This window comes from Linepithema humile, chromosome 3 (assembly GCF_040581485.1).
Source record: "Linepithema humile isolate Giens D197 chromosome 3, Lhum_UNIL_v1.0, whole genome shotgun sequence".
Taxonomy (NCBI): domain Eukaryota; kingdom Metazoa; phylum Arthropoda; class Insecta; order Hymenoptera; family Formicidae; genus Linepithema; species Linepithema humile.
This window is the reverse complement of record NC_090130.1, coordinates 29,931,019-29,949,040: the sequence shown is the minus strand read 5'-3', so window position 1 is coordinate 29,949,040 and position 18,022 is coordinate 29,931,019. Positions and strand designations below refer to the sequence as shown.

Sequence of the window (18,022 nt, the reverse complement as noted above, 5' to 3'; positions counted from 1 at the left end):
ATATAGCATTAAATTAATTTAAATTAATGGCAAAATTAGGAGATTACTTGTAAATTTTATAGCTGCATATTTTTATTATAATTATATTTCGATATTTTAATATTGATTTTTTATTTTTATCTTTTCATTTGTCGTTTGTGAAAATTGTGTGAAAAAATGTCTGCAATCTCGCGATTTCCAGTCACGCGCGATCAATACGATGAAACCGTTTGTCCGTTTCCCGGGAATGAGGAAGACGTTCTTCAACTGGCGAGACGATCGGTGTCAGTGGCCATCGTGGCCGGACGGAAGTACTTTCGCCTTGAGACGAGACACGGCGCCTCCCGAGACGAGACATTTCGCCTTTTCGCATTAGGATTCACTACCCGGTGTGATTAATTGGGCCTCATTAACATGGCGCAGTTTGCTCACTACTTCGATGCGCGTGCTGTCGCGACTTGGAAATAGATACGTTTGCTTGTGTAGACACATCGAAGCCGACTCGCCGTGATTTAACCTCGGGTGCCCGTCCGAGACTCTCACTCACTCTCTTTCTCTCTCTCTCTCTCTCCGCTATCACTTACATTGGCGATTGTAATAACATTTAGACTCGGAACTCCCGAGGAAGTCTGTTGATTGAGACGGCGGCGACCGTCATTGTAACGTTTCACTCGCAAATTATCCAACGTTTTCCAATTTTCTACATGTCACGGCTGTAATTTATATCGCCCATGATTTGCGCCCGTGAAGGAGCTAGCTTACGGTACGCGTGCGGTAAACACGACGTTCGCGAAGGAAACATTCACGACATTTACGACGGCCCGGACTTTTGTCGCCGACGATACCTCTTAATCCAGATCGAAAATATGTAAATAAATTCACTCGCGGCTCCGGTAGAGCCGGATGCCCGCACTCTGTATTCCCCGTCGAAAAAGTATTTTAATAGAAACGATTCATCATTCTCAGGAGCCCACGAGCTTCTTTTTCTTCGGCCGTGGCGAAGAGCAGCCCGGTCTTATGCCCGGCACTCTAAAGTCGAGCGCTCCGGCGCGTCCACCTCGTCGTCCCTTTGTCGATTCGGCCTCCCCCGGGATTCAATTTTACCGGCTTTCGCGGAATTTCGGCTCCGAACGGTCGGTTTTGGTTTATCTCCTCCGCCCGCCCGCGGTCTTCGCTTCCTTTTTTCGACGGCCCGTGGAATTATGCGCCGCAGGATTCGCCAGCTTTCGCGGAATCCCGTCGACGCGACGCAGCGCGGGCATCTCGACCTCGGCGATATAACTTTTCGTTAGGTTTTATGGAATTTATGGAGCGTCGCAAACTTCGATTAGTCTAGGTAGTAAATCGCGCGCGTACGAGACGTCATGCGGATAATCCGGATGAGGATTCCGAGGCAACGTCTTCCAGATGGTATCTCGCGATGAAGATTATTCGTGACGCACGTTATTCAACGTTTTTTTTTCTTCTTAATTTCCGTTTTAATTCCGCTAATTTTTTTGTCAATTATTTTTTATTTTTTTATTTCAAGTTATTCGAACGCGAAGAATTTATTTGCGAGCGAACTATACGTTAAATCCCTTTCTTCGTGTATTCGCGATGAAAAAGGATTCTCCGGCGAGTTTACGCGGTAGCACTCAAAAAAATGATCTTGCAATAATAGCTAAAATTTTCTAGGTGTAAAAAATTAACTAAAACAGATAAATGATTAGCAACTGTTGTGATATTGCATATGTAATTACTTAATCAGTTTAGATGACAGAAACAGAATATATATCTGTATTGTTTGTGAACTTTAAAAAGAAAGTTTCTTTAAAGCGCCTATCTATATAAAATCAATCACGTGTTAGATCATGCAATAAATAACATTTAGTAATGGTACCTAAATTTTTCAGAAGCTATTGCTAGAACATTACTGCTATAAATTCTATATGTGACAAACAATGTTTTCACAGATACGAAAAATAGCGATACATTCTTGTTGCGATATCTAGAAATCTAACTACATCAGCGAAATATTTTTTTGAGTGAGAGTATATCCGGATGGAATTTTGTCGGACCCATTTGCTTCTTAATATTTTTTTGCCTTCGATCGAGCGAGTTTTGGTGATCGAAACACACGCGAATCTGGAGGGATTCGCGGCACTATCGGGCCGTAAAGGAACTCGTTCTCCTCGCTTCCTCCTCTTTTTCTTTAGCTTCTTCTGTTTCTTCTTTCGTAACTCGACGCTCTCGGTGCGCGTATGGGAGTCTCACGACTCCGGTTGAGTTCGACGTCTCATTATGTCAGAGCTAAGAAGATTTCGAGGGAATTCCATATCTCGCCTTCATTCCGCGTCTTCCTCCTTCATCGCCTCCTTTCCCTCCCGCTTCTCGGAAATCGCGAGCACTTTGAGATCACTGTCTGCATTAAATCGCCCAAGAACGTTCAATGGCCAATCGGGTCGCGAGCTATGCAAACCTGAAACTCTCATAAAATCGTGTTAGATCCTCGGCTTATACTTTTATTCGCGATCTTTTGGCCATCAAAAATTATGGAATAAAAATTACGGGGGAGAATATTAAATCTCATTAATAATTTATGATGTCTATCGACTTTGTGCGCCTATAAAACTTACATATTATTAAGCGCTAAATATTATCTAAACGCAACTATTTTTTCTCTCGGCGGAAAAACATGCGAGCTTCGAAACGACCGTGACTGCGAAATGACGAGAGGGAAGTATGGGAGAAAATATAATAATTTTGATTGTGTCGCGATACCGGTTTGATATTTCCAACCGGTTTCGGAGCGATCGGCGCAAATTTGCATCGGGCTGCGACACGTACGCTACTAAGTATGAAATAAGGAAGGGCAGAGGAGGAGAAGGAGGAGGAGGAGGAGGAGGAGGAGGAGAGGCAGAAGTGAAGGAGACGGCATCAAACGGGTCTAACGGGATCGCGCGTAATCCAGAAAACTCAGACTGGATTATCTCTCCCCGCCGCCGATGTACTTTGCGATCGACTCGACTCGCGGAGAGACGAGAGATTTTTCCATTATTCATCAGGAGCCGAGAGCCGGCCGTCACGTCGCAATTGATTTCTTATTGATTTCTTGCGACTCGCTATTAGGAATCAATCGAGCCCCGTACGATCTTACACGCGGATCGTCGATAAAATGTCCGTTGACAGGTACTTGCGCGATCGGGAGCGACGCCGTATCACCGAAGAGACGAGATTCCTCGTTCCGTCAATCAATACTTCACAGTTGTCATATCAGTCCGTTAAATATAGAAGTATCGTCGACTAGATTTAATGCCACAACGACTTGCAGATAAATGATGGAAACTTTCGTGCAAAATTACGCTTCAGCAACGACACTCCAAGTATCTGCGATATCGCACTGCGCCGATGGCAAATGAAAGGGCATTCGAATGCAAGTCTGAACTGTTAAACGCAGCGAGATTCAGGGGAATCGTGCATCGCGAGACGATCTAAAATATAGTCTGCTCGACACCCGAGACCCTCGAAGAAACGATCGTGTTGCGACTTGACGAAGAAAGCGAGCATTCAACCTCCGTTCAGAAGCGTTTCTTCAGCCGAGGAGACGTTGCGTTCGGCCCATAAAAAGCGGCCCGTGTGGAAGCGCCGATCGTTTCGCTTCCTAAGTGTAACGTTTGCGAGATGGCTCTAATTGGTGTTCGAGGCTGATGAGCGCGTATGCGAGACGCGCAGAATTTCCAATACATCTCTCTTTCCTCTTTCTCTCTCTCTCTCTCTCTCTCGTCAGATTTGCTCGCCCAGACGTTTTCTGCGGCGCGTAAAAACGATTCCGAAGGCGTTGCACAATTATGAAGTGAAAAATTATAAGGGGCCAAGTATCATTTCCCAAACATAAAAGTTTGAAGATTCTTTGCAGACATTATTATTTCTTTATGCTTATTATTTCGTCAAATTAATCCTTTTATACCTGTTTTTTTGATAGTTTTAAGACAAGCAAGAATAATTTTTCTTTATTGTTATTCAAATTATTAATTTTTGATACCTAGTCTCTTATGATTGTGGGGAGATAAATCACATGCATGCTGCTTCTTAATATTAAAATTCGCGAATAAAAATGCCGCGCATCTCTGCGTCGCGACTGCCCCCTCGTCACTCGTTACCAGCAATATGGCCCCCTTTTTAGTGGAAGCCACCCCGAATCGAGCGAGGCCAGACCAGTCCAGGCTGCTATAAATCTCGGAAGTTTTAATGCCTTGCAGCCTGCACGGCAGCCCCTTCGTCTCTCCTTTCCTCCCCGCGGTACCCCCTCTTTTACTGCACACCGGACCGCACCCCTCCGCTACCCCTTACGTTCATATTTGCATACGCGCATAATAGCGAGCGCGGCGCGGCCTACCCTTTACTATTAATTTTATAAAATCGCTCGGCCCATTGCCGGTCGCGTCCCTCCTGCCTTATTTAAATAACGGATTTTCGAAATCTCGTTTTTGGAGTGATCCAAGGGGGGAGACTTGTCGTGCATGCGGGCACGTGCGCGTCAGAAGGACTCTGAATTGTACGGCTTTTGTGTAATGTTGTATGATTTGAACTATTGTTGGTTTGAATATAGAAATTTATATAATTAGTATTACGAATGTGTCTCAAAAACAAAATTTTAATTACTAATTATTTTTTTAGTTACAAAATATTTGACATCTTTTATTCTACAGAAGAAAAAAATGGTAAAATCTTTCATTTGTAAGCCATCAATTTAGAGGCTTGAAAATTCCTCTCAGAAGATTTATGTGACCTAACTATTCTATGTCGTTGCGTCTAACGTACAAGTCAACATCCATCGATTAATTACTCGGCACTCGTTAATTAGTCTTAAAACCTCCTGGAGGTAGAGCCTGGACTCGTGACGATTAAGCCGAGATGACTCTGACGTTGTTCCCACATTCAGCGAAGGAAGAAGATTCACCATTAAGACACGCTGGTCGTCCGCTGCCTGAACAAATAGCAGCAGCGAGAGAGGCCCATTAGCAAATTTAATTTCATCGAGATTCTATGCGCGCGTGAGACTTGCATTAAGATTCGCACAATTAGTAGCGCCGATTCTAATAAAATTAGCAGGAAGAAATAATTCGCGACATTTATGAAATATATATGTCTAATATATTCACGAGGTAATTAAAAAAATTTCGTGATTATAAAAAGTATCGATTTACATTTTGGTTGCAATTTTCCAGATCTTTCTTTCAAATTATCGTACGACTGTATTGTTTTTGTTGCGCGCGTTTGCCGACTTTGAAGGAAGGAATAAAGACGGGGGAAAAAAAAAAAACGAGGGAAACCAGCGTAAAATCGCGCGTTTAAGCTCACTCGCGCCTATTAAGACGTTTTAGCGCGGTCGACGAAGCCTCTCTCCTTTAAAGGCCCAAAAGTCCCCGCCGTCGCCGCGCCGGTTCTACTTAGAGCCGATGGCGGCTTAACTACCGTAACCGTATCCAGGTCTAAATAGTCAGAGTTACGCTAAGTAGCCCTAACCAGATTAGTGAGTCGTTGCGTGCTCTATTTTTAACGGCGCGCACACAGAAGCGGCCGAGGCGTGTTTTACGCGCCGGAGCTTGGCGGAACGAGGTGCCGATGAACGGGAAAACGAAGACAGCCGAGAGACAACGTCGCGCTTTATCTTAATCCTCGTAAATGGAGCGTACCCCCTCGCGATCTCCCCTCGCCCCGGCACTTCCCGCCCGGCCGACGCAATTTCGCCACTCGATATCGCGCTCTCCGCGATGGTTCGCTTTCTGGGAAGAAGTTCTGGCAGGCGCAGAAGCGAGATGATCTATTGCGCATTTGATCAAAAGGTGATCTTTTTGCGTGATGGTCGCTTTGTGGTGGTCGATCTTTGTGTAGGCCAAACATTGTTTGGCGAAACGCGAGACTGGACGTTCTCGCCGCCTCCTCTTCGTCGATTCTTTCGACGCGGCGCGAAGTCCAAATATTAGAAGCAAACATCCTTCCGTCCGGCGACGAGGGCCGAATTTATTTACATGATGCTCGACCATTAAACGCCATCCACTTGTCTCGCGGCCGTGGACGGCGAGACTCGAGCGAGAGCGCGGGATGAAGGGCGCGCGGCGGCGGCGGGGAGGCAGGAATTTTATTTCCGCTCGCATTAATTTCAACGACGCAGAAGACGCGGTCGCCACAAGGCGCGGCTTGAAATTACGAATATTATGACTTCAACCAGTTCTCAGAATTCTATGTTTTTCATTCTTTAATCTCGGTCCTCTCGTGTTTCACACCATATCTTATGAACACATTCACTCTCTCTCTGTCCCGTTCTCTCTATACTTCCTCGGCTTCTCTCAGTCCGGGAGCAAGGTAGAGTGCCAGACGTGCGAAAGAGTGCAGAGGTAGTTCTACAGTAATCCTTATACCTACAACATGAAAGTATTAAAAAAAATATCATCTGCATGAGAAGCTTTATCTCAGTCACTGGTGGCTCTCGAGAAACCGATGTTGATTTTCGCCTAACAAAGAAAGCTGTTTTAATAATTACGAAATCTAACATTGTAACTGAAAATTTTGAAAACTTGAATAAATAAGCAAGTATTATTTTTTAGATAATTTTGTACAAAATTTAATAGAGATTTAATTAACTAATTTGTTCAATTCAACTGACTTTGTTATTGAAATATTCAATTCCGTGTTGCTGTAGTGATACATAATTGCGCAAGCAAAAACACTTCGGGCGTTCGGTGACATCAATGCGACAACGCGACCGCGATATCCGAGGAGTCGCTCGGACGACATCCCGCGCACCTGGATCTCGTATATTTAGAGACGAGCGATTCGACATAAGTCGCACTGGTATTATTCGGTGACGAGCAACGGGTCGGTTTCCGGTCGTTCGTCCCGGATAGGCGATTAATATACATTTTAAGCCGTCGGTGGCGAATTTGAATAATCTCCCGGTATTCCGCAGCAGGCACTCCAGAAGCCGCGAGGCCCCTCCAGCCCGCCGGGCCTGGCAACATTACATTCGAGTGTTTGACGAACGAACGCGTTACGTCGCCGACTTTTTTGTTTCCTCCTTCTGGCATCGGCATCAGCGTCGAGCTATGTCGAGTGGTAGCCCGCTCTCACGGACCAGCCGCTGTCTCGTGCAGTTTCATCCCGTCTCAACTCATCCCGACTCATCTTCGTTTGATACGTCTCCTTCGTATAGATTAATATACGTGGTCGATTGGTCTTGAATCTTGCATTCTCGAAATGTCTGTGCGAAACAAACATCTCGCATCGTCAGATGCGAATTAACATTGCGCGTAACATTTGGTCCCAATTTTTTCCTATTAATTTTTTTCACAATTTATTGATTTTATTGCGGCTCTATTTACAAGATTTATGAGCGCATTCAAGACGTGTACTTTAGAGAGACAGGAAAGAAACACGAACTGTCTAAGCCGCATCTATATTAAGGAACTGCAGTAATTGTGTGTCTTAATTATCGTGAGATGCCCGCATTCCACAGTTTCTTTTTTCTCGAGTCAATCACTGCTTTGGATTCGCAAGCACCGATGCGTGACGTGTTCTCATTAGCGAGCGGTTTGTAGACATTTTTGCAATTACGTGAAACAAGGCTTCTCAATCTGCGTTATGCCAATCGCCGGATGCTCACGAGGCTATTTGTCGAACTTTGTTCGCATAATTTCCTAATTTAACAGACGTTTAATAAACACGGTTCTCGCCGCTATTCTCGCAACACTTTCATTTTAGTTCGCTTCCCAACGATTGCGCTCATTATGTAAAGGAAATGAGACAAAATAGAATTCGACGATTTCCTAGAATGGCGTGCCGCCGCCTTTAGATTCTTCCGATTCACTTTTAAAAATTTCGAAGCTGGCATCCCGAGTATTTCGGCAACTGTTTAGGAAATTTTTGTAAATCTCTGCTGAAGTTGTAGACAATCTTTTTTTTATATTATATGCGAGATGAGATTAAAAATTTTTTTACGGATTTTATAAACTTTTGTCTCCGATAACAAGCTCTGGTTTCAATTGAAATTCACGGATAATCGCCACTCTCATTCACGGCGATTTCTCGTCCGAGCCGGCTATTGGACCAGGCAGGGGTGGCACAAAGAAACGAACCCCGTGTTGCCGCAAAATTCGATTCGCAACTCGCGACGCAAGAGATCGTTAGATCCCCGACGAGGCGCATGCGGCGGGGACACGAGGCCGCGCGGAGATAAAGGTTTTCGTTCACGGTCGATCGCGAGCACTGCGATTCGACGATTCGGCGGCACGGTGTATGTGCAGCGTACATGTACAGAGAGGGTGATAATGTATTCAAGGTCCGCCCCGTGCGCTACATGGTGGGGTGAAACGGGGCGGCCCGCGCGCTATAGGTACTGTAACAGATGTTAATTATCCCTTCTGTATAGCCGGCGAAAAAAGGAGCTCGCTCGCGCTCCTTCCTCGCGGGCACTCGGACATATCGTCCGATCGTACACGCTGCGCATCCCCGCTCGTCGCGGGGCCGCCGGCCGCGTATATTCTCGCGGCTACGCCTAGCGCGCTCGCGCCAATCGGAGGGCGCGCTCGACTTCGACCGACCCTACTGGCGATTATTCGCACGGATCTTTCTGCTTAAATCTGCAGATCCGTTGATGCACCGATGTGCTGAGGCAGAAATAACAATGGATAAGAATGCGCGTCACAGTCAAATTTTATTGTATCGGATTGATGATCGCTCGCGCGAATCTTTCTCGTTAAAATCGCCGCTCGGCCGAAATTGAAGCTAAAAATAAGCATTGCGGATTAAAGAAACGATAAAGTAGAGCGTTACCAACGTCATTTCATATATAAATGTTTTTTTTTATGTCAGAATTTTTATTGATTTATGTCAGGATTTTGAAAAGCTGAAAAAATTATCAGCGAAATGATCGAGATTTGTTAAGATTCAACGATGAAAATTCACCAACAAACACACACATTTTCGAGATGACAGCAACTTCTCCATTGACATCGCTGACACTGGTCGACCGGCGCGGCGGTAGCAAACCCAACGGGTAGCGGGTTGATCTTTCGAGGACCGGTTGGTTACCGGTCTGAATGCCGGTCTGTCGTGCGTGGCAGCGTGCAACACAATTTGCGCTTGATCGAGAAGGCAATAGAAAGCCCTCGTACATCAACCGCGATCGGCGCGACAGGTTGGCATTACGGCGCGTGTCGCCGGTCTGCGTCGATTCGATAACCCTGGGATAGTTTCTTTATGTAAAGCTTAATTATTTACAACTCGGCTCATTAGCCTGTTGCGATCGGTGGTTATTATCAGTGGAACCCAATTTCGCGACGCGCTTTCATCGCGCGATCGGCTGGCTTGAATATCGTTATACGACACGCGCACGATTCCGATTTGAAGCAAGATATTCATCGTCGGGGTTGAACAATACGACGATACGCTGTTCCTTTCCGCGCGGAGGATAATAATCAAGCGATATTAATAGAAGATGAGATATCCATTGACTACCCATCGATTACCCGTCGCGCGTTTGCCCATCGACTACTCATCGCGGCGCGTATTCCTGAAGGATGCAGTCCCGTATCGCGCCGGGGTCAAATCCGCACGCCAAAAAAGGCAAACAGCCATACGAGGGACGTAGGCGATCGCGCAGCGAACGGCGGTCGGCGGCGACGATTATGGGCGAGCGAGCGAGGCGGCAGAAGCGGTAAGAAGTCATTTTCCAACGGATTGAAATTCCATTCCGCCGTTTCTCATTGCGCGAGAGCCGAACCCGAGTGCCGCGGTGAGCCGGTAAGGCCATGAAATGACAGTTAGTACAGGTATAACCCCTCCGAGATAAACCCTTTCGATTGGTCAGACGTTAATGCTTATCACGCCGCCTGCGCTCCACGTCCTTTTATTGTTCCTTTCTCATTTCTCATTTTTTTCCCCCGTCGTCGTTGTCGTCGTCGTCGTCGTCGTCATCCGTGTTCCTTCTCTCCTTCTCCCGCACGTGTGTTCTCGAGCCCGGCTCGCTCTCCTGCTCCTTCGACGTAGCTGCCGCGCGACGCGACGGCGTGTAATGGGCTTAAAGGTCTGCATTCCAATAACCGAGAAACGAATTGTCGTGCGCGCTCGCATGTTATCGCGCCAGGCCGGTCGAGACTAGCTGCGCGAGACCAGCGTACACCGCTGCGCTCGTATATCACCGCAGCTTTTGTTACGGCGACGTACCTTTGTTTTCGCCTCGTTTTCGCGATTCTCTTACATCGGCTCTCTCTCCCTTCTCGCGCCTTGTGCAGAAACACCGCCGGAGCGAGTATGTTGTCGGGGAACGAGTCGCGGACTTCATTCGAGAATGGGTTGATTATATTGCAGTCGGATATATATTGCGCAATGAATCGAAACTGACTCTTACCGTGGCGGTGATTTTTTTTTTTTCATTGCAAGTGCGCAATATTTCCGGTTAAACTGCATGCATTGGAAAAAATAGCAGCTTATGAATCGGCAAAATATATAGAAAGCAAATTTGCAGATTAGTCGGAGTTTGAACATTGTGAAAGACTTTTTGTGTCTTGTTTCAGGATGTGGTGAGGAGCCGGCTGTGTGTGGTTCGCGAGGTTCGAGATGTCCGCCGTAACCAGCCCGTATGGCCCCGGTAAGACATTTTTTTTTTAGCTCTTTAAGCCGAATATTATTAAGGGCTTGATTTATACAAAATAATAAAAAATTTTAGCGGCCTCTAAAAATCATTAAAGCATTAGGATTATAATAACATTAACTCTGCGACTGATACTTCTGATTCATACACGGAATGCTGAAGAAGGGAAGGGATCCATAATTTTACACGATTATATATTGTTATGGCCGAGACGAGACTCCACAATTGCGCTAAGAATTCATCCTACGCGGATCCGAGCGGTCGTTCCGGCTCGTCCAAGTGAAAGCAGTTGTGCATCGCGTTTCGCGCCGCGAAAACACGAATCGCGGCATTAATTTTATGAAACTATCGCGTACACGCGAGCATCGTGTCGAGAACATGCATTTAGCGTTCGAGTTCGCGGGATTGTAATTGACGCTAAAAGTTGATATCTATTAACTGCGATATGAGAAACGAGCAACGCGCTTACGCGCCATCGCCTTGAAACGCTGCAGCATTCGTTACGCGGAATTAGTGACTATTGTCGCCTCTACCTTCGCAATGCAAATGCTAAGACATATTACTTATTCAAATCGCATTTATTCTTATCCGGCATTCCTGAATTATTTGTGAGATCGAAGAGAAGCTGTCTCCGCAATGGAATAACTGGTTCTGCAAAAAAATTAATTGTTTCTATAAAACTGATTTATACTACTGATTTGTTCGCGGAATATCGAAAACGAGAGAAAATCGATGATTCTATATGCGTTTATATATTGTCACAGTCGACAATAGTCTTTGTAGTTGCGCTGAAATTTATCGCGGATAAGCGAAAAACTCTAGAACTCGTTCGATTCTTTCGTACATTTTATTAATATCGAACGGAACGATAGGATTATAGCGACTTATTCAAACAAGATGGAATAAATTTCGTCTTCCATCAGCGGAGATGCTTTCCGACTCGGTCTACTATGCGACGACCCGACGGGGCGCCGCCGATCAGGACAGCGATTCCCAGTACGAGGCCCAGGCCCAGTTGCAGATCACCAGCAGTATCCAAAGCAAGCCGCGGAACAAGCGGAAGAATTTCAAGCCCATAAGCAGCCGGATGGCGGAGGTGTCCGACGAATCCGAGAGGGACGACGACGAGCCGGAGGTCGTGGAGGAGAGCTCCAGCGAGATCCTCGAATACGAGAGGAAAACGATGCTGCTGCCGGCCGAGGAGAGATCGAAACAGAGGCTGAATAACAACGAGGTCAGTCCGATGGACCTCTCGGTCACCACCAGGCCGCCGTCCTCCGAGGCCGACGACGATAGCGGAGACTCTCTTGGCTACACGGTCACGCTCGAGCAGCTGAGGTCGCGGAAGCTGTACTCCCCCGGCACAGAGGTAAGTCGCGATTGATCGATATCTGCTCTTTCTCTCTCTTTCTCTGATTTTTATTTCTTTTCGCAGTGAATATTTCTTATAAAATATGTGCTCACTTTGTCTTCAAGCATCTTTCTCGCGATATTAATCAAAGAGAATTTATTTATCGATAATGATTATGTTTAATTCTAAAATTCCGATTGCTAAATGTGTGTCCAGGCGAGGAGCCCGAACTCCGACTCGTCGGAAAGAAGCGGGAGCGGCGTTCTGGACGCGGAGTCGTCTCGTTTGGACGATCAGGATACGCCGTTCGAAGATGAGCGGGGCAATGACGTCGATGGCGAGGTCGAGATAGAGGAGCGGAAGCCCTTCGAGAATATGAGCGAGTTCGCCGAGTCGACGATGCAGGAACTCCTGGCGATCTACGGGCTAGCAGGAGGCGAAGTGGCAAAGTCGGTCAGCAGGCAACTGCCGCCCACGTTCCTCAACCCGAACATCAGCCAGCAACCTCAAGGTGAGTGCCTTCCAAATTCAGCAATTGCCCGCAAATAAATCAATAACGTGTAAAGTCTCGACGGTATAAGCTGAGCATTGAACGGCGACTTTTGGATATTTTATAGCATTATCATCGCTATAGTTTTGAACAATTGTCAAAGCATTGTTTTCTTGATATAAATAACGAAGCGATCGAGAGAATCTTGGCTGCTCGGTCTTTTCCGATCGGCAATTAGAACCGCCCGCGTCTGAGAAAATCGTCGGACAGACGAGAAGCGCGGATTGGTTGGCATTAAATTCGGGGTTGGCGCGGAATTGACCGCCGGCTGCAACTGGTTGACGTTCGCGATCGCGCTTGGCCGGGTGTCAATTCTGCGCCTCGCTTGCCGCGAGATTTATCGATAGGCAAAATTCCGATGTTGCCGTCGCGTTTTTCGTAGACCGTCGATTTAACTTGTTTTCCGCGAATTCGCGCCAACTAATATTTGTGACAAGGGTGCGAGCGGTTGTTCTCCCGGCGGCTCGTCGGAAATCGTTGATCGCGCGCTCCTGGTAGCCGCGATGGATCGTTCGATGCAATATGAATTAGAAGCCTCTGTCGAGCGGCGGTTACGTCAGCCGGCATCGCGATAAACGAATGCACTTCTCTCTGGCGATACGTGCGCTCGCACGGCCGGAGGCTCGCTCGAGAGCCACGGCGGCTTTCAGCCGGGACTGTACGTTGCACCAGAACAGAATGTGGCACTTACATATTGCCGGTGCATCGCATATGTGCGCACGTGAATATGTGATGGCTCTCGCAAGATGGCCGACTTATAACTCATAAAGTCGGTCGGTGCCGACTGTGCGCTAAGCGTCGACCGCCCGACCCGCGATCGATGGATGCCTTCGAGATCAGCCAGCGTCATCGTTTCCCGTTGCGCGCGGCGACCAGCGTGGGTTGACGCTCTCGAGAATTCGCCGGCGGTCCGGAATTCTCAAGTCTCTTTAACTTACGCGTTCTTTCCTCTTAGCGCCTCGGGCGCGAATTACTTACTTGTCGAAAACAGTTCTTCAAGTGTGTATACAGAAACTTTAATTGAAACACTGACGGAGTGAAATGATATAATTGAAAATTGATTTATTTAATTTGAATAATTTATTCATTCTGATCCAATAATTTTTGCGACAGTTATAACAATATGTAAATGTGCGGTTTTTTTTTTCAGTAGAGAATAATTTACCGATCGAATTAACGACGTATAAATCCGCACGTTTCTAGACGAAATATTGGCCGGGAATGATACATTTGATACAATATTTTGAACGTGATACATTTTGCATATTACATAATGAAGATCTGAGCGAGGAATATTTCTCGCCTTTTCATCCGTTTTGTTTCTCAATGCCGCGTCTCCCAACTGGCCACCTACAATGACGAGAACAAAAGTCGAGTTTTTTACGGTATCGTCGCGATTGATAGAAAAAAATCACGTGTAATTTATCATGTAAAAGAGCGGTAACACGCATCTTGACAATGACACGTTAGATGACGGCAAAAAAGGGGAGGATGATACTTCTTTCCGACGAACATTATTCGCCTCTGTGAACCCTTGCCTTGACAAGTCGACAAATATGTTATGTATTAGTTTCTTCCTCCGACAATGTATTTATCGTTTCACATTTGAAAGAGAAGGAGGGAAATTGTCTATATTTAACATCTGGAAACACCCGTGACGTCAACATGACTGTTTTTGTTTCTCTCATATAGTTAAAAGTTAATTTTGTTAACGATCTGTATGTTCTTTCCATTTTTAATATTTGTCACGGGCGAGGTCTAATCTATACGTCAGACTTTCCGCCCGATTAATCGCTCCATCTCATGGCGCCGCGATATTAAAGCGATACACCGAGGGCAGAGAAAAGGTGTGTACCGATGTCGTACAATCGCCATGCCGGGCGAGCGGAAGGGCGATATAATCCGGCGCGAAGAAAACCAGAAAACTCGGCCTATGCGCGCGGGTGGAAGAGAGACGGGCGCTTCGGTGGGTCGATGGGAGGGGGTCTGATGAGGGGCGAGGGGAATAAGATACCGCGGTGCCTCCGTGAACCCATTAATCATTCCAGCCGGATAAAAGGCAGTAAGGATGAAAAGAGAAGACGGACAGTCGGACGGACAGCGGGCAGGCACGCAGCAGACGCTGGAAGGAGCGGACGGCGGAGAGAAAGAGGAGAAATCTTTTCTCTTTCTCCGTCCACGCTTCCTCTCGCGAGCACGCAGGATCATTTTTTATTTTTGTCCTTTTCGAAATTCGTCGGACGCCTCGCCATTGTCAGGGCCCGCGGAGACTTTCGAGAGACAGGCCTTCCCCCCCCCCCTCCTCTCCTTCTCCTCCTCGCAGGCCCCCGGGCATCGTCCTGTCGCACGGGGCCAGATTCATTAACTGATAGCACACTGATTCCCTCGTCTCGATTACGTTTTTTAACGATATCCGTTCGCAGCGCCGCGTCGGAAGACTGATCGCCGAATGTGCCACCCGTCGGGCGAGGAAATTCGCTTGAAATCGGCCCGGGCCGACGATCGACGGGGCTATCTCCTTCTCTCTATGTATAGATCATCGTCTAATTTAACGACGACTTAAAAAGTAATTGACGTTATGCCGGATGATTATCTATTTGGCGATATACGCACGTGTGTCTGACGACAGAAAGGGTTTCAACTCGCTCGAGCCAGTCTCTCAGTTCAGTTGCTTCAAGATTTCGGCTAGAAACTTGGATGAAAAATATCGTTTCTTTAAAAAAAAAAAAAAGTTTTCTTTCGACAAAAAGTACTCGTTTCGAAAAGTGAGCCTTCTCTTGAGACCGCGTCAAAAAGAGAAACAGCCGCTGGCGAACCCTTCGTTAAGCGATGCCGGATTCAAAAAGCCAGCCAACTCGACCGCTATTCAACGAATCTGTCGTATCTGCCGGTCGGGTTTAATTCGAGACGTTAGTAGCGAGGAAAGGAGCGGAGAATCGGTAGCGTTAAGGAGAGGGGAATCCGGCGGGAGGGGGAGGGGGGGGGTCTGGATCAGCCTGGCTACGAGCTTTTATGTCTCCGAGCGCGTACCTCGTTCGGGCACGTATGAGTTAGGTATGATGATCTCCCCGACGACGAATCGTTGCGAGATCGAAATCGGAGCTTCCTCCTTGGACGAGGAACAAAGAGTCGTCCTCCTTGCTTGACGAGAGACGTTAAAGATTTCAGGTGTCCGACCAACCGCTGAATCGCCGAAAATCACGCGATATCTCTCCGCGTAATTTATGCAAGTAGGAAATAGCGAAAACGGAATAAATTAAAAAAAAGAGAAAGTAGTGCAAAAAAAATAAAAATAAATACAAGCTCGCGCTGCTTGTTATCTCAGGATTTTCGTTCTGCGATTTTCTGAATGATTTATGCCGCGTTAGAGTGTCCGCGGTACTTTTTATTTTATTGAGTTTTTACTTTCAATTTTCAACGCATAAAATGTATATCGCGAGCTCGACCGAGAATATTTGCCGTGCAGAATGGATGTGGAAGAAGAAGAGAGCGCGGAGAGAAAGATCGACGTATCGCGCGAGACGTTGATCGGCGCGCTGGATTCCCGCGGTACGACGAGATCGTGAAACGTTTTATGAAAGCTTTTATGAAAGGCTTTACGAGCCACGGACCGAACTGGGGCCCCGAGTTCGCTTCTGCTACACACGTGCTGCTACGAGCTCCCCCGAAGCCCCGCAGGGCCCTACACGCTCGTCTTGTTCCTTTCTTTATCTTTCCCTCTTTGCGCTCCGCAACGAGCCGTTCTTTTCTCTATCGATTCTCGAAAGTACCTCGTTTTTCATCATCATCATATCCGTCGTCGATACCTCGTCTCTCGCTCGATCGCGTATTTCTCGCTTTTTCTTTTTTTTTTCTCCGGCACTCTTGTTCTCCTCAGACATATTTCATGGCCGCGCATATTTTTCTCAGCTGAATTTTTTTTTTTTTTTTTTTTTTTTTGCAACAAAGATTAGCTCGAATTAATGTTTGGCAAAGGCGCCGGCGTATTAAAAATTAATGCAATTAATTGCGCAAGAAAAAGCGAACAATTCGATTATTGTTTTGAAGTTTCGTCGTGCCCATTTATGGTCAATTTCCTCAGACTCGTGTTTTTTCTAGTACCATTTGTACGATCGTCGTCGTCATCCGCGCCGCGTTGATGTCCGCTTCCGGGTCAATTGGATCTCCTCAGCTTTTTTGTTCTCCAATTAAGTTCTGAGTCAGAGAGCGACGGCAGAAAGGGGGGACGATGAAATTCTATTGACGTTGGACGCGGTACAGTCTTTGCAGTAGCAAAGCAGCGTTCACGACGGTTTTACATATCTCTCGGATCGTTCTCTCTTTTTTTTTTTTTTATAGATAGCGATTGACACCATCGCGATTGGAATCGTTAACGAGCCTGTCTGCGTCACGAGTCGATTATTTACGAAGATTCAGAATTTTTCTCCGCGATTATAAATTGACGTATCAATGAACTTTAACACGGAGGCCTCGACGAGTAGAAAAGTATAGAACGGTAATCAAGTTAAGCCGCCGATTATAAGCAGTTATTATCCGCGAGAGTGGATGTTTTTGCGAAATCATCTTGGATCATCGCGTCGATGAAGGCTCGCGGAATTAATGCGGGAATTTCCGTAATGGAATATAAAACTAATTTAAAAACAATCTACACTCTCGGTCGAAAAAGAAAAATCGATTTAAAATCTTAAAGCGAAATGTAATTTTATTCATTTGTGAAATTAATATACCGAGGGCGAATGTGAGGCAAACGAAAAAGTGGTCCGACATATTATATATATATATATCCTCCGTGAAATCCTTTCCCATTCTCGTTCATTCTGCGCGAGCGTTCCCCTCACTCTTTTTCCTGTACTCCTTGCGGCATCTTGTTTATTTTGCCCGTCAGCTCGCTGACACTTGGACATCGTTTAAATTTAGAATTCAATAGGTTCCTTTTACCGGCCGTACTTTCGTGCCTTAACGGATTCCCCGCTCGCCGAAGATTATTTGTTTAATTCCAGCTCTACGTCGATCTCTCGCCGTTTCCCGGTCCCGCGCTTCTCGTCCTCGTCTAACGACTGTCAACCCGGAACTCGCGTCTTCTCCTCCTCTTCCTCGTCCCATTGCCGTTTAACGCGTAACTATCTCGAGTGCGTTCCTCTTTCCTTCCTACGGATTCTCCGAGCGAACCGATGACAAACATCGTACAGCACCACGCTTTTCAACGGTACCTTAATTATCATTCTCCTATCTTTGATTCTCAACAAAGAAATTATCTAACGCTTTATTATGACAAACAGTCCTTCAACTGTGAGTGTGAGCATAATTGTAATAAAGTGATTCTATTTAAAGATATTTCATCGAACAGAAGTCAAGTTATTCAAGATAAAAACTTTTATATTAGAGTGTTAAATTAAAAGCGATAAGTATCAACGTTCCGCAAGATGTAAGATAATACAATTTTCGCTTTGTGTTGCAATTTATCCATGATTTGTTTTCAACATAAAAATGTGAACGTTAAGCATTATATAAC

At 46.1% G+C, this 18,022-nt stretch overlaps 1 protein-coding gene across 3 annotated transcripts in view; it reads left to right on the top strand.

The window, feature by feature from the left end:
- LOC105669782 (zinc finger protein castor homolog 1-like) overlaps nucleotides 1–18,022 on the top strand; it is a 78,100-nt gene that overhangs the window by 18,888 nt on the left and 41,190 nt on the right. For 2 of the 3 annotated variants that reach the window (XM_012362900.2, XM_012362899.2), the window contains exons 2-4: nucleotides 10,533–10,606; nucleotides 11,533–11,978; nucleotides 12,177–12,471. In XM_012362900.2, the coding sequence (XP_012218323.1) occupies nucleotides 10,576–10,606; nucleotides 11,533–11,978; nucleotides 12,177–12,471 (772 nt within the window). In that variant the 5' untranslated portion in view covers nucleotides 10,533–10,575. Of the gene's footprint in view, nucleotides 1–10,343; nucleotides 10,607–11,532; nucleotides 11,979–12,176; nucleotides 12,472–18,022 lie in introns of those variants that run through there. The other variant, XM_067351193.1, reaches the window with a different exon arrangement.